The sequence below is a fragment of the Cynocephalus volans genome, chromosome 10 (genome assembly GCF_027409185.1).
Source record: "Cynocephalus volans isolate mCynVol1 chromosome 10, mCynVol1.pri, whole genome shotgun sequence".
Lineage (NCBI taxonomy): Eukaryota > Metazoa > Chordata > Mammalia > Dermoptera > Cynocephalidae > Cynocephalus > Cynocephalus volans.
Window position 1 is genome coordinate 73688008 of NC_084469.1, and position 13886 is coordinate 73701893.

The following is a 13886-nucleotide window of genomic DNA, read 5'->3' on the forward strand; positions in this document are numbered from 1 at the left end:
ATTTGATAGGAACAGTCTGGGTGACAGAACAGGGTCAGCATGGGAAATCTTCAGGTGGGTGAACTCCGGGAGACTAGAGGTGGAGGGCTGGGTGTGGGCATCTCCGGACAGTCCTGAAAGGGTCGGGACTGAAGGGTAGGACTCCGGGGCAGCTGTTGTGGGTGGGGGCGGCCCCGTGGTGAGCGGTCCAGCCCGAGGATGGAGCGATTCGATTGGGACAGGAGCTTGGGGCTGCGGGAGGCCGGGGTCGGGGCCGGCACCGCCCGGCGGGTCCCCCCGCGCTGCAGGGGGCGCTGTGAGCCTGGGTGGCCCCGGGCTGGGCGGCGGCCGCTCCTAGTGAGCGCGGCCCCTTTTCCGGGTTTCCTCAGCCACCTCCTCCTCCTCCTCCTCCTTCTTCTCCGCCGCCGCGGCTGCCGCTGCCCCTTTCCCGGCCGGTGGCTGCCGCTGCCGGTGCCGCCGCCGCCGCCGCCGCCTGGGGGTCGCGAGCCGAGCGGAGGCCGCCGCGGAGCGCGAGCGCCGCCTGCCCCGCCGACCCGCCGGCCGCTCCAGGGTCGGGCCGGCGCGGCCGGCGCCCCCCGCGCCCCCAGCCCGCCCGCCCCCGCGGGCCCGGCCTGGCGCGGCCGCTCGCCGCCGCGCTCCTCCTCCTCCTCCTCCGGCGCCCCGCGGCTCGTCGCCTCCTCCGCCCGCCGCCCCGCGCCCCGAGCCGCGCCGCCGCCCTCTGCACCCCGCGCCGTCCCCCGGTCCCGCCCGCCATGCCCGGCCCGGCCGCGGGCAGCAGGGCCCGGGTCTACGCCGACGTGAACAGCTTGAGGAGCCGCGAGTACTGGGACTATGAGGCTCACGTCCCGAGCTGGGGGTAAAGCCGCCGCCGCCCCGCGCCGGGCCCGTTCACCCCCACCCTGCCTGGCTGCCCCCCGTCGCAAACCGCACTCGGTTCCTGGTGATCTGTCGCTCGCCGGCCCCTCGACTGGGCCGGCGCTTCCTCGGGTCTGGGGTGGGAGGCAGAGGCCTCCCTCTCGCACATGTCCTCATCTTCCTCTTCACTCTCTCCCTCTACCTCCCCGCTTCGTCCCTTTCTCCCCGCTTTGCGTATCCCTTTCCTCTAAGAAATGCTTTCTTACTGGGGGAGAATGTAGGGTCCGGGGACCAGAACCTGAAAGAAGCGAGGGAGCAGCCCCCCCTCCTCACACTTTTGGGTTTCTGTTGGGGTGGGAAGTCAACAGCTGTCCTCTTGAGCTATTAAAATTCTCTGCCTTTTTAGTTTCCTGAAAATGAGGCTGGGTGGGAGGAAATTTTTCAAAGACGTCCAGATTCTGAAAGAAGGCACTGTCTACCTTCAGGATGTGAAATAGGCAGGTGCTGTGAAGCCACAGACAGAAGGGGCACCCTTTGGGCTTCCGGGTGGATGCTTTGCTCACCACTCTAGACTGGGTCAGAGCGTTTCCTTCCTACCCTATCTCCCCAAGCTAGGAGGAGCCAATTAGGTTAGGAGCTCTGCAGAGTGAAGGGAGCCTAGTTTATGTTGTGGCTTTCATTTAGGTAATGAGTTGTGGTGTGATGTATAGACACTTCCAAGTACTTGATTAATGGAAGCGGCTAGATGGGGTGTATAATGAGCATAGGTTTCGTTAATCCCAAATTCTGGCATTTATGTGTGTCTCTTGCCTTTCACAGTAATCAAGATGATTACCAACTGGTTCGAAAACTTGGTCGGGGAAAGTACAGTGAAGTATTTGAGGCCATTAACATCACCAACAATGAGAGAGTGGTTGTAAAAATTCTCAAGGTGAGTGTCCTATGAGTGGTATGTAACATTTTTTTCCCCACAGGTTGGAAAGGATGTAGCTACTTTAGCCACATTGTAGAATAAGCAGCCCAAGTCCTCGTTTTACATATCTTCTGTCTGATGTCCCTCCACTACTCCTTCCCTCACCCCATTTGCCTGTGAACTTTGAAGAAAATGTGCAGACTGGTCTCAATTGATAGTTCAAGAACACCCCTGTTGTAAACTGTAAATTATGGGCTCCCAAAGCAAAAATTCCAAAACGGCTCTACTTGCTAAAAAGTAGATAGGTATTAGGAAGGAAAAAAAAGCCTTTTCATAGAGATTCCATCAATCCATCAAAGGGCTCCTTGAGCACTATGTTTGTTACTCTTGGTTCTCTAAGTTATTCCAGAAAGAAAATTGGAAAAGATTGGAGTGGCTTCAGAGAGGAATATGCAGCCCAAGTGGAGGGGAACTGCTCAGTGGATAATTGCTTGTTTCTTGTCTTTTGGCAATAAAGTTTCAGGTGGGATGGAGACAGCCATCAGAATTCGGAAGCTAGTGAGTTGTTGCTTATCAGCTAGTAAAAGTGAAATTTGGAGCAGTAGAGAGCACACTCACAATCACTAAAATAATAATTGGCACAGAACTGTCTTACTATCAGGCTTAGCAGTCTAAGTTTGATAATGATTTGCTTTCTGTTATCTCTTGGATGATGACATGATCTTAATGAGCATGACTTGTTGGCTAAATTTTCTTTCAGATAACTGATTAACTCTGTAACTTTAACAGTGTTTTATAGGGTATACTCTAAAAAGTAGTTCTTAGGATCTGCGGTGGGTCCTCATTATTGCCAGAGCATTTAATGTGCATACATGTTATTTAATGAAAGATTGAGAAGACCAAGCGTAATATAAGCACTTTTACATATACATGATTTTCATTGTGGCATTTTGCAGAGGTTCTGTGGAATAAGAATGTGAAATTGAAAAGCTGTTTTTGTGTGTTGGGGCAGCTTGTAAGTAGTCTTTGTTTAATGTGAGGGGTCAGGCTTATGCTTTTTGGAAATCATCTTTCAGAAAAATGATCAACTCCATCACTCAGTACCATCCAAGCCTAGTGATGAAGGAGCAGAATTGTGGTAGAGAGAAATAGGCAGTTATTTGTGCTGTCAGAAACACTGGGGTTGAGAAATGAGGAATTGATGTTGAAGACAGGGAGGTGTCCCTAAATATGATTTGTACCTATAGAGTGACAAGGTCCTTTTTTTTTTCCTAAACAAGCATAAATATTTAAAGAAATGTTCCCTTTAAGGAGGTCACTTGGAAGACCATACCGTTCCTTTATGTGCATAAACATAAATGTCTTTAATATAAGCTGCTAAACATCTTTCTAAGAATGAGCAAAGCGTAAATTGAAGTTAGGAATAACCACATTTAACTGCTATGCATTCAGAAAAGTGAATTGCTGACTCTAATGCAATTTCAAGAAAATGTCTAAACTTTTATGCAATGGCAGCATTTTTAGAATAAATGTGCAGTTTCCTGTGATATCTTTTTTGAAAAGAACAGCATTTAGATGTATGTATATATACCACTGTGTTCATTTAAGAAAGTATCACATTGCTTTTCAGTCATCCTTGTAAAGAACTTCATAGCATCAGTTGCTGGATAGTTTTTCTCCAGCTCTAAAGATTCTCTGGATGTTTAAAGAACCCAATATGGAAGCTGCTACATGTTATTTTTACAAATGGGAGACCTAGGCACAAAAACTTATCTAACATCATTATGTTAAAATGACCCTTAGCCAGAACACCTTTTTTCTATGTCTTCATGTCTCTGACTGCTCATTTTAGCATTGGGTTGTGGGATCTTAACATTGAATTTAAAATAAGTTCCAGTATTCTGGAAAAAGACTCGGAAGGCCCCTTTGATGCTCTAGTTAAGACGTGTCTCTTGTTTCTTTTCAACACGATTTATTTTCATGGCATAGCTTGAACCACCTTGCTTCCATCAGTGAAAACTATACTCACTTCTTTCTGCTTTTCAAAATGCTGTGGCATTTCTATCCAAATTTCATTCCTATCTGAAGGATGGGATGGAGTAAGAAACCACTAGTGGTATTGTTGGGGTTTTGTCATTTAAATGGGTTTAAAGTATTATTTTAAAAGAAGAAATAGGGTCTTTATCCAAAGTTGTGCTCCTTTATCCAAATAAGTTGAAGTTATTAGTAATATCTGATGTTGTGGTGTTTGGTAACAGGGAATTAGGTCTTAACAGAGTACCAGCTGCTCATAATTTGGAGGAATCTAGAAAAGGCTACCTTTTCATATAAGCCTACTGTATTTCAACTGCACGAAGGAATGTATGTATTAATGTACACAGTGACTGAGATAGAGGGTATATTCCTTGAGGATGGGCTGTCTTCCTTTTTTAGTCAATAACATTTTATATCAGTCCTTTCCAATATATGAGAATGACTGGATGATGAGTGACCACAGAGGAATTTTGTATCATTTAATTTGTATCAGCAGATTTCTAAGTATTTTATTCATCAATACATATTGGGGCTGTTAAGAGGTTTCAGGAATTTAGAAACTGGTGAGTAAAATTTTACTGTTATCCTCAAGTGAAATCCTGAGGGTAAAATCTTAAAAGAAAACTTTCTAATCAATAGAGAGGATTTTTGTGTGTGTGTGCCAGAAATTGTATTGAGAAGGAGAGAGAGAAAGGGGGAAACGATAAGGGTTCATATAGCCAGTGGAAAGCTACTTTAGTATCAAAAGTTTCATCTTTTGATTCTGAAAAATAAATTCTTCAGTTCCTTTGTAGTACCTCTTAGAAGGATATACACAGAAATAAAAGCATTTGGCTATTTTTGACAACTTCTAGCATTTTGTGAGCACTGCCTGTATGTGCAGATTTCAGCATTTCTTGGGATCTTTCAAATTAAATCACTACTTCCTGAATAGAAGTTAAGAGCAATACTGTTTCTTAAAACAATTGTATGGCTTTTGAACTAATGCTACAGTAACTTGGAAATTCCCATATAAGGCTTCCTGCTATAAAGGTCTTATTTTGTAAGCAGCTTGGCTATCCATTTTTTTCACCCAGAAATTGATTCTTGAACTTAAAACAAAGAATGGTGCTATTACATTTTGTTTTTAAAGCATGTTTAGCATATTTATTTGTAGATATTTCTTTATATTTTGTGTTGTCAGGAGGTTGTGTTAAAAGAAGGATGAGCATTGATTACAGATCCTTGTTACAGATCCTGTTGATTACAGATCCTTCATGGTGAGCTGGTGATTGTTGTGTTATATCAAAATGATACTTTCTCCATGCTGATAGAGTGCTTTCTCCTTTATTTCTACTTTCTCTGGTGGTAGGTTTTTTACTCTCCATTTAGGCATGTGTACCAAGACATCTTCCTGAAGCACCATATTAGTGATATTTACCTAAATTTTTTGTGAATTCTAATATTCACAAATGTCTCATGATATAGGAGTAGTTAAAACAGAAAGTATTACATTAAAAATAATATAAATGTTAAAAATGGTGAACTTGTCTATTTCTAATATCGTAATAGTGGGGTCACAGATTGAGAATATAGTTAACCTGTGTCAAACAGAGTAACAGAGCATGGGAGCTTAGAAACCATTGGTTCCCAAACCTTTTTTGCAGATAAGCCAGGACCCAGAAAAAGGATATGATTTGCTCAGGTCACATAGTTAGGGAATGGAAGCACTAGGTTTAGGACCCTCTACTTCTGTCATGGAGTCTTGGTAGATGTGAGGACACAGGGCATTTGCCGGATATTTGACTTCTTGGTGTACTAAACTGTACTGGAAGGATTGAGGAATACTCACTAGAAGTCTAATGAAATTAATTTGTTTCTAATGATTTTTGGAGTTATTCTTCTGAAAGGAAGTACTTAACTTTCGTAAGTTGCTAGTTGAATAGATGAATCCGCAGAGAGCTATAAGGACCTAAGCAGAGGTTCTCTGATTTGTATCCACAGCAGCATATTTAATGCATAAGTGAAATGTTACTTTACTCTCTTGGTTTGAAGCCTCAATGAGCAGTGTTTTTATACTTTTAAAACCCATACAGTTTCTCCAACTCTCATCATGATCATTTGCCAGACTTTTGGGTTAACAGTTTTATGTCTTTAATATAGGATTTTATTCAAGAATAAACCATGTGTGAAAAGAATATTTTGATATCTAGTATCCATTTTCATGTGTAGAGCACAGCTCCAGCTAGTTACTAGAGCCTAATTTCAGGATCTGCCACCTCATAGTCAGAGTAGTATACTGTAAGAAATGCTATAAATGGAGGGCAGGAGACTTGGATTCTAGAATGAGCTTCTTCATTTATACCCACTTGACTATTTTCTCACCTGTAAAATAGGTATACATTTCCTATTTAGCTCACAGGGTTGTTTGGAGAATCAGATGAAAACATAGATAGATGGGTAGGTATAGATGATAGTGTTTTAGTAACCTCAAAGTGTTTTCCTTTCCTGAGAGATAACAGTATTACAGTTGGGCCAAATGAATGATTTTAGAAGCAGAACCAGTAGTAAAAAGGGTTGTAACCATTCTCTTGATGAGATCCAAAAGACCTGTTCTATGCCTTGCTTCCCCCCCGCCAACTTTTTTATTGTTGTAAAATACATATAACATAAAACTTACCATCGAAACCATTCTTAAATGTACAGTTCTATGGTATTAAATATATTCATAATGTTGTACACACATCATCCATCTTCATGACTTTTCATCTTGTAAAACTGAAACTCTGTACCCATTAAGCAATAACTCCCCATACCTCCCTCCCCTTAGCCCCTAGCACCTACCATTCTGCTTTCTATCTCTATGTTTTTGACTACTCTAAGTACTTCATATAAGTGGAATCATACAGTATTTGTCTTTTTGCAGCTGGCTTACTTCACTTAGCATAACGTCTTCAAGGTTCATCCATATTGTAGCATGTGTCAGAATTGCCTGCTTTTTAACGCTGAATAATCTTCCATTGTGTGTATGTACTATATTTTGTTTATCCATTCATCCATTAGTGGACACTTGAGTTGCTTCCACATTTTAGCTGTTGTGAATAATGCTGCTGTGAACATGGTTGTACAAATACCTCCTCAAGACCTTGCTTCACTTCTTTTGGGTGTATACCCAGAAGTGGAATTGCTGTATCATAAGGTAATTCTATTTTTAATTTTTTGAGGAACCTTCCATAGGGTGGCTGTATCATTTTACATTCCCACCAATTGCGTATAAGTAAGTGTTCCTGTTTCTCCACATCCTCGCCAACACTTGTTATTTTCTGGTTTTTTGATAGCAGCCGTCTTACTGGGTGTGTGGTGATATCTCATTGTCATTTTGACTTTATACCTTGCCTTTTTAAATAAAAAGTGTTTTTAAATCATGAGAATAAACATTACTCTCAAGGAGTTCATAGTGTAATTGGAATCATAAGACTTGAAAAATTAGAGGGAAAGTTGCTGTCAGGTAATACTACTACTCAAATAACATTCATATTTAGGTTATTTGCAGTGGGTTTTAGAGATGCTACCAAGGTAATAAAATAAATGCCATCATCCAGGCTAAACTTTTGTCCTTACTCCATTCTTGTACATTCCTGGCAACCATTGTTCATTATAATTGTTTATTGCATGTGATGAAATTAATATCTTGGGGGTGGGGGTGGGGATTGTTGGTTTGGCTGTGGAATAAAACAACCCCAAATTTGAAAGTTATGAGCTATATTTCTCCCTGACTTGAATTTATCAATTCAGTTGTGCTTGGAAAGATATTTAAATGGGATTTTGCCTGTTAATATTTGCTGGAATTTATTGAGGTTGTAATTCTTATACCTTTGGTAGACATAAATTTGCAAGTTTAGTTACAATTAAATGTTAGTAGTTGAAATCATTCTCAAATCAGGCTTTTTTAAAGTTGCTCTGAGTAAGTAAATAGGACAGATTACTGACTTTATCAACTTTTGTGTTTCTAAGCCTGTCAATAAAATTGTCTTTTGTTTTAAATTTTTTAAATGTTGGGAAATAGAGAAAGAAAAAAGTACTTTATTCGTGGATTACTTTGAACAAGGTTCTCCGGGATATCTGGAACTGATCATCACATAGTCAGAAACCTTCACAGAAGATTCTTTTCTTTTTCTTTTTTCTTTTTCATTTTCAGAGCTCATGCACAAAAAATTTTAAGTGGGATTTTTCCCCTTAAATATTTTCTCTAGGTATGTGCCCAAATTCATTTATTGTTGAAACTTGATTTAATACTTGATTCCTTTTCTTTTTTTTTGCCACATTTTTTCAACAGACTTTGAGAAAAAAATTTTTTTTGTTTGAGAAACAGCTAAACCAATTCAGTTCGAATCTTTTAAACAGATATTCTCTAAATTAGAATAAATGAACCCCAGATGGAAGATCTTTTTCTAGCATGCAAGATGAAATTATGAGATGGTTGTGGAAATGTGTGTATTTTCTCCATTTTGTGTAAGTGCTGGTAAATAGGTGCAAACTCTGGACAGGAGAGTCAAAGCATCCTTGTTTCTGTAAAACTCATGCTTTATTTTCCTTAGGATGCCGGCCTTTTAAATCCTAACTTCTTCCCATTTGTAGAATTAAAGTGATCACTTTCACTCCCTTGGATTTCATTGGTGGTTTAGCTTCTGGAGCATCTCTCAGGTTCAGAGGAATAAACTGAGGCTAAAGGGAGCTACCTGCAGCCTGGTTGTTGGTGCTTTGGAGCGGGAAGTGTCCTGAGCTATAGGTCACTTTCCTTTTTTATAGTCTCTTGTCAAAATATTTTGGTCTTTTGTCAGTATATTAGGACTCTAGCTGCTGTGTGACTCCATTGTGCCACTTCAGAATTGTCCCGCTGTTTCCAATCTGTAGTTTGGGAAGTTGTTGGACAAGTGACAGTTGGGCAGCAAAATATGCTTCAGTTGCTCTGTAAGCTACCTTTAGACATATTGAAAGACAGCTTACTCTTAACTAGTTTGTCTAGGAACAATGTGCCTGCCTGACTGTGGCAGAGTAACAGGAAAGCAACACAAAGCTTTATATGGGGCAGCATCGTAAAAGCAACTTATTTAATGGGTTACCCCCATAAGGAGTTAGGAGTACTGTTAGGAGTGGAAGAGGTTTTTTGGTATATGCAGGCTTATGGCTGGTTTTTGTTTTGTTTTGTTTTGTTTTTACCTTTTGTTACCATTCCCAGAGATCTGTAGTCGCTTTCCAGTAGTGAATGACAGCTCTAGAATGTTCTTACTTTGAAAGACATTGAATATTCTGGTAACATCGGCTGAATTTATAGATACAAGATAGCCAGCTTTTATTTTTCTTCTAACTTCATGACAAAATTTAAGACTTACAGAAAAGTCGTAAGAATTCCCATATATCTTTCACCCACATTTCTCAAATGTTAATGTGCTTTATACTTCTCTCTCTCTCTCTGATATATAAATACATACACATATGTGTATGTATTTATATGTATGTGTACATATATACATTTATAGTTTATATATTATTTCTGAAGTGCTTAAGAGTAAATTGTAGTCATCCCTGAATACTTTAGGGTGTATTCCTAAAAACATGGACAATATCTTACATAACCCTACAGTACCATGTTTGGAAATCAGAAATTAGCTAATAGCATTTGATTAATCCTACAGGCTGTATACACATTTGCCAATTATCTTTCTATGTTCTTTATAACAAAATCCCAGATCATGTGTTGCATTCAGTTGTCATATCCTTTTGATCTGTAACAGTTGCTCAGTCTGTTTTGTAACACTGACATTTTTTTAAGTTTATAGGATAGTTATTTTGTAATAATATATATCCTTCCCTGGATATTTTTGATCAGGCTGTACAGTGATTCATTTAAGCAAAATGTTGAGCTCCGTAGTTATGAAAAAGTGACTAAGGAATAAGGTTCCTAAGTGGAGATGAAGAAGAGACACAGTGGCCAGATCTGCTCTAGTGAGAACCCTGACAAAGAGGATAGTGGACATTATCATGGCAGCTGGCTTGCAAGGACACGGCTAGAGTCTAGTTTCCTAGTTGAGCACAATATTATAGGTTATGCAGGTGCTCTGTGTTTTATAGTCTTCTCTCTCTGTTTTGTTATATGTTTAAAGTCATATCTTAATGACCAACAAAAGATGAACGTTTCTCTGTCATATGTTGTATTTACCACCTCCCCCTGCCCCACACCCCGCTGCAAGCTTTCTAAATCTTGTTTTATTGTTTTATAGCAAACTCTTGGCCTCTCTTTGCCTGTGCTATTATAACAGTGTGTCAGTGACAGAACACTCCTTTTCCTTAGTTTCGTTTCTTCCATTAGCCACACTTGGGAAACAAGTGCAGAGTGACTAAGAGTACAGCGTGTAGAGTCAGACAGCTCAAATTTGTTGCTGCCTCCACTCTACTATTAGCTGTGTGACCTTGGGCAAGTAGCTCACCTTTGCTGAATCTACTACGTAGAGGTTTTGTGAGGATTAAATATGATTTATTACTAACTAAAAACTCGAAAATAATAGTTAACATTTATTGAGTGTTTAATATATGTCAGTCACTATTCTAAGTGCCTTATAAAGCATACTTATTGTGATACACTTATTCAGAACTTTTATTCTTCTTCAAACTCTTCAGCCCATTTAAGACAAGAAATAATATGTGTAATGCAGGCACTTCTGATTAAGATATTTCATTTTTCTGTCCAGCAGATCGAAAGGTTATCAGATAGCAGAGGTTTTCAATCACTGCTGTATCAGAGATCAGTTTTCTCATTTGTTGATCCAACATCTCTTTCTTTAGGATTGGGATCTGTTGGGAAACGTTACTGGCTCTGTGCTGATTTCAGATTCTAAATATTAAGGAAATGGGAGTGGTGGCAGGAAATGTGAGCCAGCAGCTGGGAAACAAGTTTGTAACGTGATGTCAGTGAACTGGTCTTCACTCCTGGAAGACAAAATTACATGTAACTCAGTGGAAGAGCAGGTGTCTCACCATTTTGTTTCAGTTTTTCCATTTGTGAATGCATGATATACAGCTGCTCAGAGCTGTAACAGTTTGTGTTTGGCAGTTATCTAGTAAGCAAGGATTTTATTTTTAAAGTGTGACATGGGTGTTCAAAATTTTTGAGTGCCCTAAATGTAACTACTTAAAGATTGTAACACACAAGCTATATGAGTCTGTAAATTATTTGACTTAATGTTAAAGGTTCTTATAGGCAAGCCCATTTTATCTGTTTTCTCTCTTCTCATTTAGGCATGCTCTTTAACACAACGCAGTGTACCAGATAGCATGCTATCCATTTGATTGGCTGACATTGTTTTAAAGTTTTATTTATTAACTTTAAAAGGAGTCTCACTTCTGATTACTCTTGTGTATTTAAGCCAGTGAAGAAAAAGAAGATAAAACGAGAGGTTAAGATTCTGGAGAACCTTCGTGGTGGAACAAATATCATTAAGCTGATTGACACTGTAAAGGACCCTGTGGTAGGTGCCTCACGGTTGGGGGAGTGTTCTAATAGACTGGGGTGTAGGGAGGGGGAGGTGTTTAACACAGAGAACCTCAAATGATGATATGTATTGGGGATGACGGTGTTTGTCTTTACTACTGAATGGTTTCGAAAACCAGAAAAAAATCATGTTCGCCCAATGATAAAATAGCCACCACCACTTTTATGGAAACTAAGAGTATAGAGAAAAATTCCTGTCCCGGGTTTGTTACCTGGTTTTTTCGATTCGGCCCACAAATGTTTGCTGGATATCTCCTTTAAGCTCCTCCTTTTTTCCACAATTTGGGAGCTTGTTACTGCCATTTTGCATTATTTTACCTCACCTTAAGTAAACCTGACATTTGAAAATCTTGACTTGTACAAGAGAGTATTAACTGTCTCCATGTGGACACCTGGCCTAGAGAGCTAAGCTGGTCACAGCCCTACCTACCCCTTGAGGAAGAAGTCTTGCCGTTTCTCACACTAGTTTTCAATTCAGCATCCACCATTAGGGTTCACATTGTATATGTAGATACAACGAAAACATTTTTGTTAAAATGCTTAATTTTTAGCCATTTGGAATATACTGTTTAATTTTATTTTCTCTCTCTGGGGAGTAACTTAAGTAATTTTCTACCACTTTCTGTCCCATTTTTTTTCTCTACCTGCTCTACCCCAAATTTTCCCTGTTCTCCTTACGTGAGAGTTTTTTGTTTATGTAAGAAGTAGGTTTTACTTATGTCTGCTAAAGACATCCTCATAATAATATAGTAGCTAACATGCATTGAGCAGTTACTACTTGCCAGGCACTATTCTGAGTATTTAACTGTATTATGTCATTTAATCCTCACAACAATCCAGTGGGCTGGGTATAGTTGTCCACATTGTATACATGAGAAAACAGAAGTCTGCAGAAGTTAAGTAATTTGCCCAAGGTTATACAGTGTTGTTGAACTGAAGAATAAAGAAGTTTTTCTTTTGGACCCTGGAAAGACTGGGAAGGGGTGGTTGTATGCCAGATTGTATCTGACTGGCATTAAAAATATATCCCATCTTGATTAGCTCAGATTGATTTTATAATGACTAGCCCTAGACTACCTAATGATTGAAAATGGCTTGCCTTAAAATGAGTGCTGTCCATTTTTAAAAGAGCATCATAAAAATATGAATTTCAGAAGAATTTTTAAAATGCGAAGCAGTAGGTAGAATACCAAGAATATCTTTGTTTTTCTTTTTCTTTTTTTTTTTTTTTAAGTTAACAGAACTCTACCTGTCCTACTACTTTTGTAATTTATCACTTAAAGTATGTGTATGTTTTACATGATATGTAAGACAAGTAAGTTGAAGTTGACAAAATCAACAGGGAACACTTGTCCCCTAAATTTTAAAGGACCAGGCATACTCCACAGTGTGTAGAGAGAGCTGGTGGTCTTCATGAAACCCTTCCATCTTTGGGTTAGTGAAGAATCATATAATTATGGCTGCTGAGTTGTCCTGGCAAAGACTAGAGTGCATGCTCTGTGGCCTGTTTCCTAGGAAACTTTCACCTGGTCCTTGAGCAAAAGTTGCCAACAGTAAAGATTTCCAAGATGATTTTTTTCCGTCTCTATAACCCTTTAGGCCCTTGCTTTTCTCCCACTTTTGAAAGCTTATTGCTGCCAGTTAGCATTATTTTACTCCACTTAAGTAAACCTGGCATTTGAAAATCTAGATTTACACAAGGAAATGTGAATATTTTGTACTCATTTCATTAAAGATTACAGTGCTTTAAAAATATTTGATTATATATGATTTTTTTGGAACACGTCTGCTTTGTAAAGCAAAACATTCTTTAATAGTATCTAGCCAAGGCAGTAATTTCACAGTGTAGTTTAATTGATAATTTCATAGATAGGTATATTTTCCTTTGGACCCTGAAAAGACCTGATAGATTCCCAAGAGCTATGATAATTCTGTCGGATGCATCTGGCTTGCTAAACCAACATGAAAATGTGTCAGTCCTTTTGTAGTTGGCAAACCGGAGCCCTGCAGAGTGTAAATCTTCACATCATCGACAGTTTGGTTAAGGCCATTGGTAGGTTGTTAGAGAAGAGAAGAAAGAGAATACATTCCTTTTTTAAAACTTTTTATTCTGAAAAATTTCAACCATTTACAAAAGTAAAATGAATAACATAATGAACCTCCCTGCACACACCACCCAACTTTATCATTTAATTAGCTTGTGTCCAGCCTTGTTACACCTATATCCCCACATACTTCCCACCTCCCACCATCCCTAGTTATTTTGAAGCAAATTCCAGACATCATAAAATTTTAAGAGGCTACAGCCTGTCCCTGATGAGAGAAACCTTTTTTTTTAATCTAAATGGGATTTGGGGATGGGCCATTGTGGCAGAAGCAAATTACATTTATTATTGTTTGAGTACTTAAAAAAACATTAATATTCTCTCTTACAGTCAAAGACACCAGCTTTGGTATTTGAATATATCAATAATACAGATTTTAAGGTGCGTATACTTTTTCTTTCTGGCATGGGGTTAATGGGACGATAGGTACTGCTGATGCTCCAGAACACAC

The 13886-nt window shown here is 39.6% G+C and overlaps 1 protein-coding gene across 3 annotated transcripts in view; it reads left to right on the top strand.

Moving 5' to 3' along the window:
• The first annotated feature begins 631 nt into the window (after positions 1 to 631).
• CSNK2A2 (casein kinase 2 alpha 2) overlaps positions 632 to 13886 on the top strand; it is a 37710-nt gene continuing 24455 nt past the window's right edge. For 2 of the 3 annotated variants that reach the window (XM_063110957.1, XM_063110956.1), the window contains exons 1-4: positions 632 to 856; positions 1675 to 1786; positions 11206 to 11307; positions 13766 to 13816. In XM_063110957.1, coding sequence (XP_062967027.1) covers positions 753 to 856; positions 1675 to 1786; positions 11206 to 11307; positions 13766 to 13816 — 369 coding nt within the window. In that variant the 5' untranslated portion in view covers positions 632 to 752. The remainder of the gene's footprint in view (positions 857 to 1674; positions 1787 to 11205; positions 11308 to 13765; positions 13817 to 13886) is intronic. The other variant, XM_063110958.1, reaches the window with a different exon arrangement.